We start from the raw sequence: 13,802 nt of genomic DNA, 5'->3' as shown, positions 1-13,802 counted from the left end.
TGTGTGTATGTGTGTGTGTCTGTGTGTTTGAATGTTTGTGTATATATGAGCATGAGTGCGTTTGTGAGTGTATATGAGCATTTGTGTGTGTGTGTCTGCGAGAGACAATGAGTCATTGACCTGGAGCCTGTACTACGAAGCGGGGTTAACTTACTCAGATGTAACCCAGGGTCAACCTCCTAAACCGGGGTTGACAAAACCTGGTTTCCTCAAGTGGTGTTAATTGGTACTACGACGCTGAATAAGATGTTGATTTGTTGAACCTGTGTTAACCTAATTGGAGTTTGTGTGCGTTCACATAAAAGGGGCAGGTTGCAGCACACATCACCATTTTTCAATGATGGCGCGGTCACCGTACTTTACCGAAGAAGAATGCACGATTATTATGCGGCGCTACGAGGATTTTAATTAATGTTAAGGGGGAAATCGAACACATCGTCTGCCAATAAAGCAAGACAGGCTTGTTGGCAACATATTGCTGATCGGGTAAATGCGTAAGTACAATTCAATTGTTCCCCAAATCTGTTACAGATGATTAACCTGTGGAATGTCTAATATGTGTAAAAAAATGACCTCCTTTCATTAATTACACCCAGATGCAACACGATTCGGAAGTGGGCATAGGCCTACTAATAGATGTTAGGTTAATTTAATGTTTCCTAAATAGGCTACCTTGACTGTATGATTGCTATTCCTAATCCTGTCAATATTTCAGATGCAATAGCAGTGCCAAACGCACCTACTATATGGATTTGAATCACGTGTGATTTTTCATGCCTGTCGGTTGCGTCATTCGCCTGTGAGCAGGCTTTGTGTGAGCACTGGTTCACCCCTCTCGTCGTTTTTTTATTGCGAATAAATGTCTGAACGATTTGGAGCTTTGCTGCATCAATTGTTTTTCCAGAAACTGTGAGAGACCTCCAGGTGGACACCATTCGGAAAATTAATATGGCTTTCAGGGACGATTTTGTGGGGATTACACAGATTAAGGAGTGTTACTGCCGCTTTAAGGATGGCCCACAGCGTCTGAGAGCGTGCACAGGACAGCTTTGAGATGGCTTTCAGACGGCTGTCGGTGGGTTTTCAATCGTGTGACTAACCGAGAAATTGTGGATGAGCCTGGACATGCCAGAACATGTCCTGTGAGGCTTCATCACGGCGTTGCTTTGCACCATGCGGCTCCACCACGACGCACGGAACTCCTCCGCACGTCTGTCTCAATGTGCCGAAAAAGTGCTGATGTCCACGTCTCCTGCCTTTTTGTGAAAGTCAGACGACGTCCCGGATCAACAAAGCCTTCACGTTGGAAATGATCTGGTTGTTTCAGCGGGGTGTGAGCCTGTCGATCGGCGCTCGGAGCGCGGCGCGCTCTCAGACGCTGTGGGCCGTCCTTGAAGCGGCAGTAACACTCCTTAATCTGTGTAATCCCCACAAAATCGTCCCTGAAAGCCATATTAATTTTACGAACGGTGTCCACCTGGAGGTCTCTCACAGTTTCTGGAAAAAAATTGATGCAGCAAAGCTCCAAATCGTTCAGACATTTATTCGCAATAAAAATCTGACGAGAGGGGTGGACCAGTGCTCACACAAAGCCTGCTCACAGGCGAATGACGCAACCGACAGGCGTGAAAAAACTCACGCATGCGCATGAAAGTTCAAGCTTGGCTGATGCAATCACACGTGATTCAAATCCATATGGTTTTTGAAAAAAATAAAAAGGTCGGATACTTTTCTAACAGACCTTGTAAAAACATCCTTCAGAACAGTAGGTTTATATTCATAGCTTGATAAGCCCCACTTCGCCTAATTAATGGACATGCATTAGAACTATTTTGATATTAGTAATTACCTGCGATTGCATAAAACCCTTCTTTGATTTGCATTGCGGATAAATGGCCAGGGAAAACGACAAATGCATCCAACAGTTTAGATAGAGCAAGTACTACCTTGCGAATCATACGACATACAGTATTCTTGCTCAGATGTTCAGCATCACCGATGGAATACACAAATTGTCCACTGGCAGAATAGGCACAAGGACTTCCCACGGTGCGAGACGTCGCGCAGCGCTCCCAGGCGCCATCGTCAGCCTGTTTCGAGCTGAAAACCTCCACATTTCAGGCTCTATTGATCCAGGATGTCGTGAGAGAACAGAGAAGTTTCAGAAGAAGTCAGTTTCAGCATTTTATCCGGATATTCCACTGTTAAAGGAGATTTTTTTAATGAAAGACGTGCGGACGGGTCCGCGCGTCGGGACGCAGCCGGCGCGGTGCGGCGGCACAGGACAAACACCTCCGTGTTGATAACCATTTGTAAAATCCAGGCGGCTTTTGATGGCTTTCAGTGGAGTGAGTATATGAGAAATTGTTTAACAGCTGGACATGTTCCAACTTGTCCTTAAGGCTTCCAACAGAGGTGTTTTTCCTGTGGCGGAGTGTCGCAGCGGCTGCGAGCCGACACTGCAATCCGTCCGCACGTCTTTCATTAAAAAAATCTCCTTTAACAGTGGAATATCCGGATAAAATGCTGAAACCGACTTCTTCTGAAACTTCTGTTCTCTCACGACGTCCTGGATCAATAGAGCCTGAAATGTGGAGGTTTTCAGCTTGAAACAGGCTGATGACGGCGCCTGAGAGCGCTGCGCGACGTCTCGCACCGTGGGAAGTCCTTAAAGCGACAGAATCACCTCAAAATCTCTCATCAGCCGTTAAAATTTTCACCGAAAACCAGCTTAATTTTTCGAACCATGTCCACTTCGATGTGCCTTACAGGTTTAGAAAAAATTTTGATCAAACAAAGCGCCAGTCTCTCAGCAACTTCTCAGACAAAGGAATTCCGACGAGGGCCTGGACGACTCCTCCCACAAGGAGTGCTCACAGGCGAATGACATCACCGACAGGCGTGGAAAAACTCACGCATGCGCACGAGGGTTCAAGCATGTCTGACGTAAAAACATATGAATGAAATCCATATAGTTTTTGAAAAAAATAAAAAGGACCTATACTTTACTGACAGACCTCGTATACACATTTATATGATCATTGTGTGTGTTTGCGGCAGCAGGGTGGCTTAGTGGTTTGCACTGTTGCCTCACATCCCAAGACATACAGGTTAGGTGGACTGGAATCTTTAAATTGTCCATGGGTGTGCGAGTGGGTGTGAATGTGTTTGTCTGTTTGTGGCCCTGTGACAGACTGGCGTCCTGTCCTGGGTGTACCCCGCCTCGGGCTCCATGACTGCTGGGATAGGCTCCAGCCCCCCGCGACTCTTGATTGGACTAAGCGGTTGAAGATGAGTGTGTGAGTGTGAGTACGTGTCTTTGTATGTTTGTCTGTATATATGAGCATTTATCTGAGTGTTTGTATGTTTATGTGTATACGAGGTCTGTCAGTAAAGTAACGGTCCTTTTTATTTTTTTCAAAAACTATATGGATTTCATTCATATGTTTTTACGTCAGACATGCTTGAACCCTCGTGCGCATCCGTGAGTTTTTCCACGCCTGTCGGTGACGTCATTCGCCTGTGAGTACGCCTTGGGAAGGAGTGGTCCCGCCCCCTCGTTGGATTTTCATTGTCTGGAAATGGCGGAATGAAAAGGACTTTTTTTCCATCAGAATTTTTTCAGGAACTGTTAGAGGCTGGCACCTGGAAACCATTCGAAAAATTTATCTGGCTTTCGGTGAAAATTTTACGGGCTTCACAGAGAATAAGGTCTGTTACTACAGCTTTAAGGACCCCTTTAAGGACGCTCGGCGCGCCGTGCTCTGAGCTGCGATGACGCGGCACAAGCCACCGGACCATTTCTAAACGGATGGCTCTGTGGATACGAGACCGTCGTGTGCTCTTTCTCTGGTTATCACAAGAGCTGGACATCAGGCATTTTCCGGCAGATTTCACTTTTAACAAGAGATTTTGTCATGGAAAGCCGCGTGGAGGCTTCGCGTGTAAAGACCGATTCGCTTTGGAAGCAAGACAAAGGAACACCTCCATTTCGGCGTGTCAGAGGACAAGTTTGGACATGTCTATCTCGGCGTGTCAGAGGACAAGTTTGGACATGTCTATCTCGGCTTTCAATGCTTACTTTCAATGCTTACCAGTCCAGTAAGTATCAGTGAAATTGTGGAAAGCTGGACATGTCCAAACTTGTCCTCTGACATGCCGAAACACTTTTTTCTTACACTTAGGCTTACACTTTTCTCTGTGCAATCTTCAAAATATGAACATATCTCACTCAGAAATGTTACTATGACTTTGTCCTAACTCAATTCAACACACTCAAATCAAAATCATGAACATACCACCCCCCAGTGGACCTAACATGTCAGAATAGTCCAATATTTACAGTTTACAGCACCCCCACTGTCTCACCTTCAGCCCAATCGACCTTACACACTGCATTTTATATATATTGCACACACTGAAATTGAAATTAATATGTGTTTGTATGTTTATGTGTATACGAGGTCTGTCAGTAAAGTAACGGTCCTTTTTATTTTTTTCAAAAACTATATGGATTTCATTCATATGTTTTTACGTCAGACATGCTTGAACCCTCGTGCGCATGCGTGAGTTTTTCCACGCCTGTCGGTGACGTCATTCGCCTGTGAGTACGCCTTGGGAAGGAGTGGTCCCGCCCCCTCGTTGGATTTTCATTGTCTGGAAATGGCGGAATGAAAAGGACTTTTTTTCCATCAGAATTTTTTCAGGAACTGTTAGAGACTGGCACCTGGAAACCATTCGAAAAATTTATCTGGCTTTCGGTGAAAATTTTACGGGCTTCACAGAGAATAAGGTCTGTTACTACAGCTTTAAGGACCCCTTTAAGGACGCTCGGCGCGCCGCACTCTGAGCTGCGATGACGCGGCACAAGCCACCGGACCATTTCTAAACGGATGGCTCTGTGGATACGAGACCGTCATGTGCTCTTTCTCTGGTTATCACAAGAGCTGGACATCAGGCATTTTCCGGCAGATTTCACTTTTAACAAGAGATTTTGTCATGGAAAGCCGCGTGGAGGCTTCGCGTGTAAAGACCGATTCGCTTTGGAAGCAAGACAAAGGAACACCTCCATTTCGGCGTGTCAGAGGACAAGTTTGGACATGTCTATCTCGGCGTGTCAGAGGACAAGTTTGGACATGTCTATCTCGGCTTTCAATGTTTACTTTCAATGCTTACCAGTCCAGTAAGTATCAGTGAAATTGTGGAAAGCTGGACATGTCCAAACTTGTCCTCTGACATGCCGAAACACTTTTTTCTTACACTTGCGCTTACACTTTTCTCTGTGCAATCTTCAAAATATGAACATATCTCACTCAGAAATGTTACTATGACTTTGTCCTAACTCAATTCAACACACTCAAATCAAAATCATGAACATACCCCCCCCCCAGTGGACCTAACATGTCAGAATAGTCCAATATTTACAGTTTACAGCACCCCCACTGTCTCACCTTCACCCCAATCGACCTTACACACTGCATTTTATATATATTGCACACACTGAAATTGAAATTAATATATTAGATCTGCCCAGTTGGGGTGGGGGGAGGTATGTTTAATATTTTGAAATATGTAGAACTGAGCAAGGACAAAGTATTCAAAACATCTCTGGCTGAAATATGTTAAAATACTGAGGACTACACAGAGAAATGTGGAAAACAATGATAATACATCATCCCACCGGCCACTATTGTGACGACCATAAAAAAAATAAAAAATTAACCTGCTTTTCCTTGAAAATTAAAAAAAAATAACAATTGATAATTTACATGATACATGATTTACATATTTTCATATCTGGGAAAAATTGGGGATTAAATTGGTTAATGATGTGAAGTAATAACGAGGTGACTGGTAGTAAGATACACCGGGTCACCAGAAACATTTTCAAAGTATCATTCAGGAAGAATAAGGCATGAGTATGTATAATGTAACCAGTTCATAACAGTTTATTACTAGATTGTAGAATTCTAATATCAAAAAGAAACAAAGAAAAACAGACGCTTGCATTTATGTGTTGACATGAAATGTAGTAATTGCAATATAGAAATGACTGTTTCTACTGATAAACTTGTACTTATTCATCTGGGATCGTGCACATATTCAAATTAAGGTATGGTGGGCAGCCACTGATAAACTATTCACCTGCGATAACTAAGTACAGCCTTCTACTTATTTTTGCAGATTTATTTACCACTTAGATTAAAACACTTGCCACTTTTTAAACATTTGCTCACCTTCTAGCCAATCAGAGGCAAAAAGGGCGGAACCTTCCCCTACCACTTCTAGCCAATCAGAGGCGAAAAGGGCGGAACCTTCCCCTACCATCCTACATTTTGCAAATTTGTGTGAAGGACACGTATCATGTACTGTGCACATCTTCTGTTTGACTGTTCAACTGTTTGATAACTAAAGCAGAAGCCAGTAGAGGGCTGAGTGTTGTGTTGTGTTCTGTTTTGGATCAACAACTTTCATTTATGGATGACTCAATATTTTATTTCTTCTGACATTTCTGTTGGAGCAGATACCAGCAATGATGTGCATTACTGCCCCCAACAGCACTGGAGTGTAAAGCAACAGCCTGTCAGTGAAAAAAAATTTTCAATTTCAATTTATTTCCATTTATATAGCGCCAAATCACAACAAAGTTGCCTCAAGGCACTTCACACAAGTAAGGCCTAATCTTACCAACCCACAGAGCAAAAAAGAAAAACAAAAACAGTGGACGCTCTGCGGTGCTAATCAGGTTTGTCCAAATATATGTGGACTCTCCGAACATCTGATACCAACAGATTCCTCACAGAAAAAGTACAAATTGATTTCTAAACATGTGGCCACATGGCACATTATGAATGTCTCTGAGTGACCTTTGACCTTTGCTGCCACTCGGTCAGCTGGGCGAGCGTGTGTGCACGTACCGTAGACCCAGGCGACCACCATGCATTCCCAGAAGGACTGCCACAGCAGTGTGGTTCCGCTAGCTGAGTAATAGTCAAACAGCTGGAAGACGTACATGCCACCCTGCAAACACAAACGCTGGAAGTCAGCAAAACCGTCACGTCCGTCAACGAAGTCCCGGACCCAACCACCGACTGACCTTTGTCACCATGGACAGGTCGATGATGAACGACACCGCACAACAAATCGCCACGGTGAGCTCCCTTCTGTAGCGATGTTGATACTTTTCAGAACACAAATCCAGAATCCCAGTAACGAAACCCTCGACGCCAACAAACTGGAGCCAGAAACACAGAGACACCGTCAGGCTGTACGGCAAAAGATTTAACGACAAACTGTTTAATAATCAACAATTTAATGGCAAAAGATTTAACCACAAATTATTTAATAATAAATGATTTAACAGCAAAAGATTTAACCACAGTGTTTAATAAGTGATTTAACAGCAAAAGATTTAACCAGAAACTGTTTAATAATAAATGATTTAATGGCAAATATTTAACCACAAAGTGTTTAATAATAAATGATTTAATGGCAAAAAAATTTAACCACAAAGTGTTTAATTATAAATGATTTAACAGTAAATGATTTAACCACAAAGTGCTTAATAATAAATGATTTAACAGTAAAAGATTTAACCACAAAGTGTTTAATAATAAATGATTTAACGGCAAAAGATTTAACCGCAAAGTGTTTAATAATAAATAATTTAATGGCAAAAGATTTAACCGCAACGTGTTTAATAATAAATAATTTAATGGCAAAAGATTTAACCGCAAAGTGTTTAATAATAAATGATTTAACGGCAAAAGATTTAACCGCAAAGTGTTTAATAATAAATGATTTAACGGCAAAAGATTTAACCGCAAAGTGTGTTGGGAAAGTGTAGGTACACGGACCCACAACAGGGGGCGCAAATGAACGGACAATGGATGAGGTCAAATAACAACACTTTACTGTTGTGAATGGGCACAACAAATACAATCAGATTACAACAATAGACAAATCACAAAAGGTGTCGTGTGGGCAGGCTCGAAGATAGGAGACGTCTGTCCAAAGCAGAACCGGAACCACACGATTTCCTCCTCCACCAGACCCCAGGAATACTGGAGCCGCCAAGTCCCGAACTCCGAGGTGGCCACTGCCTTTGCGTGTCGGACCTGGTACTGCTGGCGAGGAACAAAAGAACAATTAAATGTGGGTGCGTCTGCACCCAGGAATCCGTACGGCAGGAAAACTACCTCCACCACTCGTTGGAAAAGGAGTCAGCTAAACAACTCACAAAAGTCACAAAAGATCACTGTTAACCAGTCAGCTGAGCACGTTACCTTCCAGGTAGAACGATATCTCGGCAAAGAGGTGGAGGCGTCGTCCTGCTGATATTCCCCTGCTGATCAGATGATGGGTAACAGCTGTTGCAGGTGATGCGTGACAGCTGTCACCCTGGCTGCTCCTGTGAGGCGACTGCGCCCTCTCGTGCCTGAAGCCCGCACTTCAGGCAGGGCGCCCTCTGGTGGTGGGCCAGCAGTACCTCCTCTTCTGGCGGCCCACACAACAGGGCCCCCCCCCTCAACGGGCGCCTCCTGGTAGAAATCGGCCAGGAGGGCCGGGTCCAGGATGAAGCTCCTCTTCACCCAGGAGCGTTCTTCGGGGCCGTACCCCTCCCAGTCCACCAAATACTGGAAGCCCCGGCCCATCCTACGGACATCCAAAAGCCGGCGTACAGTCCAAGCCGGCTCGCCATCGATGATCCGGGCAGGAGGCGGTGCCGGACCCGGAGTACAGAGGGGTGAGGTGTGATGTGGTTTTATTCGGGACACATGAAACACAGGATGGATCCGCAGTGAGGCCGGAAGCTGAAGCCTCACCGCGGCTGGACTGATGACCTTAAGGATCTTAAATGGGCCGATGTAACGGTCCTGTAGCTTGGGGGAGTCCACCTTGAGGGGAATGTCCTTTGTGGATAACCACACCTCCTGCCCTGGCCGATACGCAGGGGCCGGGGCCCGCCGACGGTCTGCATGGGCTTTTGCCCTCGTCCGGGCCTTTAGCAAAGCAGAACGGGCGGCACGCCACACCCAATGGCACTTCCGTAGGTGGGCCTGGACCGAGGGCACACCGACCTCTCCCTCAACCACCGGAAACAACGGGGGCTGATACCCCAGACATACCTCAAAAGGGGAGAGGCCGGTGGCTGAGACACCTGGCTGTTATGAGCATACTCGATCCAGGCCAAATGGGTACTCCAGGCCACCGGGTGCGCGGCAGTCACGCAGCGCAAAGCCTGTTCCACCTCCTGGTTACCCGTTCTGCTCGCCCGTTGGTCTGAGGGTGGTACCCGGACGAGAGACTCACCGTGGCCCCCAGTTCCCGGCAGAAGCTCCTCCAGACTTGCGAGGAGAACTGGGGACCGCGATCGGAGACGATGTCTGTTGGAATCCCATGCAGCTGGACGACGTGGTGGACCAGGAGGTCCGCTGTCTCCCGGCTGTTGGGAGCTTCGGGAGGGCCACGAAGTGGGCCGCCTTGGAGAATCGGTCCACTATCGTGAGGATGGTGGTGTTACCCTGGGACGGCGGGAGGCCCGTGACAAAATCCAGGCCGATGTGGGACCAGGGGCGATGAGGCACAGGCAGCGGCTGGAGTAGTCCTGATGCCCTGCGATGGTCAGCCTGGCGCAGGTGGTGCAGGCCTGGATATAATCCCGGACATCGGCCTCTAGGGACGCCCACCAGAAGCGCTGCCGGACATCTGCCACGGTTCTTCGCACCCCTGGATGACAGGAGAGCTTGGAGCCGTGACAGAAGTCCAGGACTGCAGCCCTAGCTTCTGGTGGGACGTATAGTTTGTTCTTCGGCCCAGTTCTGGGGTCCGGGCTTCGTGCCAGGGCCTCCCGGACGGTTCTCTCTACGTCCCAGGTGAGGGTGGCCACGATAGTGGACTCCGGGATGATGGGTTCCGGTGGATCCGACAACTCCGCTTTGACTTCATCTTCATGTACCCGGGACAAGGCATCCGATCTCTGGTTTTTGGTCCCGGGACAGTAGGTGATCCGGAAGTCAAAATGGCCGAAGAACAGTGACCAGCGGGCTTGCCTGGGATTCAGCCGCTTGGCGGTCCTGATATACTCCAGGTTCCGGTGGTCAGTGAAAACCGTGAATGGCACGGACGTTCCCTCCAACAGATGTCTCCACTCTTCAAGAGCTTCTTTCACCGCAAGGAGTTCTCGATTGCCGACGTCATAGTTCCGTCGGCCGGGGTCAACCTGCGGGAAAAATAGGCACACGGCGTGAAGGACCTTATCGGTCTTCCCGCTCTGGGAAAGCACAGCTCCTATCCCTGAGTCCGAGGCGTCCACTTCAACCACTAACTGGCGACTAGGATCGGGCTGCACCAGAACGGGTGCAGACGAGAAGCGCCGTTTCAACTCCTTGAATGCGGCATCGCAACGATCCGACCAGGTGAAGGGGACTTTGGTGAGGTCAGGGCTGTCAGGGGGCTAACTACCTGACTGTAGCCCTTAATGAACCTCCTGTAGAAATTTGCAAAGCCGAGGAACTGTTGCAGCTTCCTACGGCTAGTGGTTGCGGTCAGTCTCTCACCGCCGCAACTTGGCCGGATCAGGAGCGACGGAGTTGGGGGAGATGATAAACCCCAGGAAGGACAAAGATGTGCGGTGAAACTCACACTTCTCGCCCTTCACAAACAGCCGGTTCTCCAACAACCGCTGCAGGACCTGACGTACATGCCGGACATGAGTCTCAGGATCCGGAGAAAAGATGAGTATATCGTCTAGATATACGAAGATGAATCGGTGCAGGAAATCCCGCAAGACATCATTAACTAATGCTTGGAACGTAGCAGGGGGCGTTTGTGAGGCCGAACGGCATGACCAGGTACTCAAAGTGACCTAATGGGGTGTTGAATGCCGTCTTCCATTCGTCTCCCTTCCGGATCCGAACCAGGTGATACGCATTTCTAAGATCCAGCTTAGTAAAGATTTTGGCTCCATGCAGGGGGGTGAACACGGAATCTAATAATGGCAACGGGTATCGGTTGCGAACCGTATCTCATTCAGCCCCCTGTAATCAATACAATGGACGAAGTCCGCCATCTTTCTTGCCCACAAAAAGAAAAACCTGCCCCCATCGGGAGGTGGAGTTCCGGATCAGCCCGGCAGCTAATGAGTCCCGGATGTAGATCTCCATTGATTCGCGCTCAGGTCGTGAGAGGTTGTACCAGCCTGCTGGACGGGAACTCAGCGCCTGGAACCAAATCAATGACACAATCGTACGGACGGTGCGGGGGAAGGGTGAGTGCCAGATCCTTGCTGAAGACGTCAGCAAGATCGTGGTACTCAACCGGCAACTGCCGTCAGATTGGGAGGGACTTGACCTCCTCCTTAGCCTGGGAACCGGGAGGAACCGAGGATCCTAAACACACCGATGGCAGGTTTCGCTCCACTGAACCACCACCCCAGACGGCCCAATCAATCCGGGATTGTGCTTTAACATCCATGGGATGCCCCAAATCACGCGGGAGGTAGAAGGAGTTACAAAAAACTCAATCTCCTCCCGGTGGTTTCCAGACACCACCAGAGTTACTGGTTGTGTCTTGTGTGTGAGTAAAGGGAGGAGGGTGCCATCTAGTGCCCGCACCTGCAATGGCGAAGGAAGCGCCACCAGAGGGAGCCCTACCTCCCTTGCCCATCTGCTATCTAGCAGATTCCCTTCTGACCCCGGTGTCCACCAGTGCTCGGGCTTGAAGGGTTAAATCCCCGCTCAGGATCGTGACTGAGAGTCGTGTGGCAATTTGTGTGTGTCTCACTTGAATGTCTGACCCCCCCTTAGCCCAGTCTCTAAGGGCGAGTGTTGATGTCTTGGCCGTTTGGGGCAGTCTCTCTGTGTGTGCTCTGTTGAGCTGCAGAGGGAAAACACTCTCCACGGATCGGCCTCCCCATTTTGGCCCTGTGAGTTTCCCTAACAACGTCAACAGGGGAGCTGTTGCCCCACAAAGCGCTGCGGCTGTGGAGCGTGGGGGAGGGCGGCCCTTTTCGAACCCGGAAGGGAGAGGGGGCGGCGCGTATCCGGTCACGTCCTTCGGCCTCGCTCCCGATGGCGTTCCTCTAACCGATGTCTAATCGTATAACGAGATCAATAAGCCCGTCCAAATCCCGCGGTTCGTCCTTAGCCACCAGGTGCTCCTTCAGGACCAACGATAGTCCGTTTACAAAGGCGGCGCGGAGGGCCGTGCTATTCCAGCCGGACCTCGCAGCCGCGATGCGGAAGTCAACTGCATAAGCGCTGCGCTCCGGCGCCCATGTCTCATTGACAGCAGCACGGCTGAAGCGGTCTCTCCTCTATTTGGGTGATCGAACACTGTTCTGAACTCCCTCACAAACCCATCATATGTCAGAAGGAGCCGTGAATTTTGCTCCCAGAGCGCTGTAGCCCAAGCGCGTGCCTTGCCGCAAAGCAGATTAATCACATAAGCTCTCTTACTAGCATCAGTCGCGTACATGACGGGACGTTGTGCGAAGACGAGCGAACACTGCATAAGAAAGTTCCGCGCATGTCTCCACACAACCCCGTACGGTTCTGGAGGGCTTTATGTATGCTTCAGGGAAGGGTGGGAGGGGTCGACCTGTGGAACGTCACTATTGCGCACAGGATCGACAGGAGGGAGAGCCGCAGCAGCGCCCTGAGGGCGCGCTTCCACCTGCGCGGCGAGAGCCTCCACCCTGCGGTAAGGAGGACGTTCTGCTCGGTCATCAGATCCAGCCGAGCCGTTAAAAGCGGTGAGGATTCGCTGCAACTCACCGATCATTCCTCCTGCAGACGCCTGTGCGCCCTGCTCTTCCATTGGCCGTTCAACGGCCGGTCGACGCCCCTCGGGGTCCATGACGTTGGCCGAGATATCCTGTTGGGAAAGTGTAGGTACACGGACCCACAACAGGTGGGCGCAAATGAACGGACAATGGAATGAGGTCAAATAACAACACTTTACTGTTGTGAATGGGCACAACAATAGATTACAACAATAGACAAAAGCCAAATCACAAAAGGTGTCGTGTGGGCAGGCTCGAAGATAGGAGACGTCTGTCCAAAGTAGAACCGGAACCACACGATTTCCTCCGCCACCAGACCCCGGGAATACTGGAGCCGCCAAGTCCCGAACTCCCAGGTGTGCCACTGCCTTCGCGTGTCGGACCTGGTACTGCTGGCGAGGAACAAAAGAACAATTAAATGGGGTGCGTCTGCACCAGGAATCCGTACGGCAGGAAAACTACCTCCACCACTCGTTGGAAAAGGAGTCAGCTAAACAACTCACAAAAGTCACAAAAGATCACTGTTAACCAGTCAGCTAAGCACGTTACGTTCCAGGTAGAACGATATCTCGGCAAAGAAGTGGAGGCGTCTCCTGCTGATATTCCCCTGCTGATCAGATGATGGGTAACAGCTGTTGCAGGTGATGCGTGACAGCTGTCACCCTGGCTGCTCCTGTGAGGCGGACTGCGCCCTCTCGTGCCTGAAGCCCGCACTTCAGGCAGGGCGCCCTCTGGTGGTGGGCCAGCAGTACCTCCTCTTCTGGCGGCCCACACAACAAAGGTGTTAATAATAAATGATTTAACGGCAAAAGATTTAACCGCAAAGGTTTTAATATAAATTATTTAACGGCAAAAGATTTAACCACAAAGTGTTTAATAATAAATATTTAATGCAAAAGATTAACCGCAAAGTGTTTAATAATAAATGATTTAACGGCAAAAGATTTAACCACAAAGTATTTATAAATAACTGCATTTAATGGCAAAGATTTAACCGCAAAGTGTTTAATAATACAAT

The 13,802-nt window shown here is 48.4% G+C and overlaps 1 protein-coding gene across 1 annotated transcript in view; it reads right to left on the bottom strand.

Moving 5' to 3' along the window:
- The window catches only part of slc6a8 (solute carrier family 6 member 8), a 180,193-nt gene that overhangs the window by 33,854 nt on the left and 132,537 nt on the right, over positions 1 to 13,802 (bottom strand). Inside the window, exons 9-10 of the mRNA XM_034171870.1 lie at positions 7,097 to 7,234; positions 6,918 to 7,020 (exon numbers count right to left, since the gene is read on the bottom strand). Of these exons, the coding sequence (XP_034027761.1) occupies positions 6,918 to 7,020; positions 7,097 to 7,234 (241 nt within the window). The remainder of the gene's footprint in view (positions 1 to 6,917; positions 7,021 to 7,096; positions 7,235 to 13,802) is intronic.

This window comes from Thalassophryne amazonica, chromosome 6, assembly GCF_902500255.1.
Source record: "Thalassophryne amazonica chromosome 6, fThaAma1.1, whole genome shotgun sequence".
NCBI classification, from domain to species: domain Eukaryota; kingdom Metazoa; phylum Chordata; class Actinopteri; order Batrachoidiformes; family Batrachoididae; genus Thalassophryne; species Thalassophryne amazonica.
Note: the sequence above shows the minus strand (reverse complement) of the source record. Positions and strands in the feature narration are given on the sequence as shown.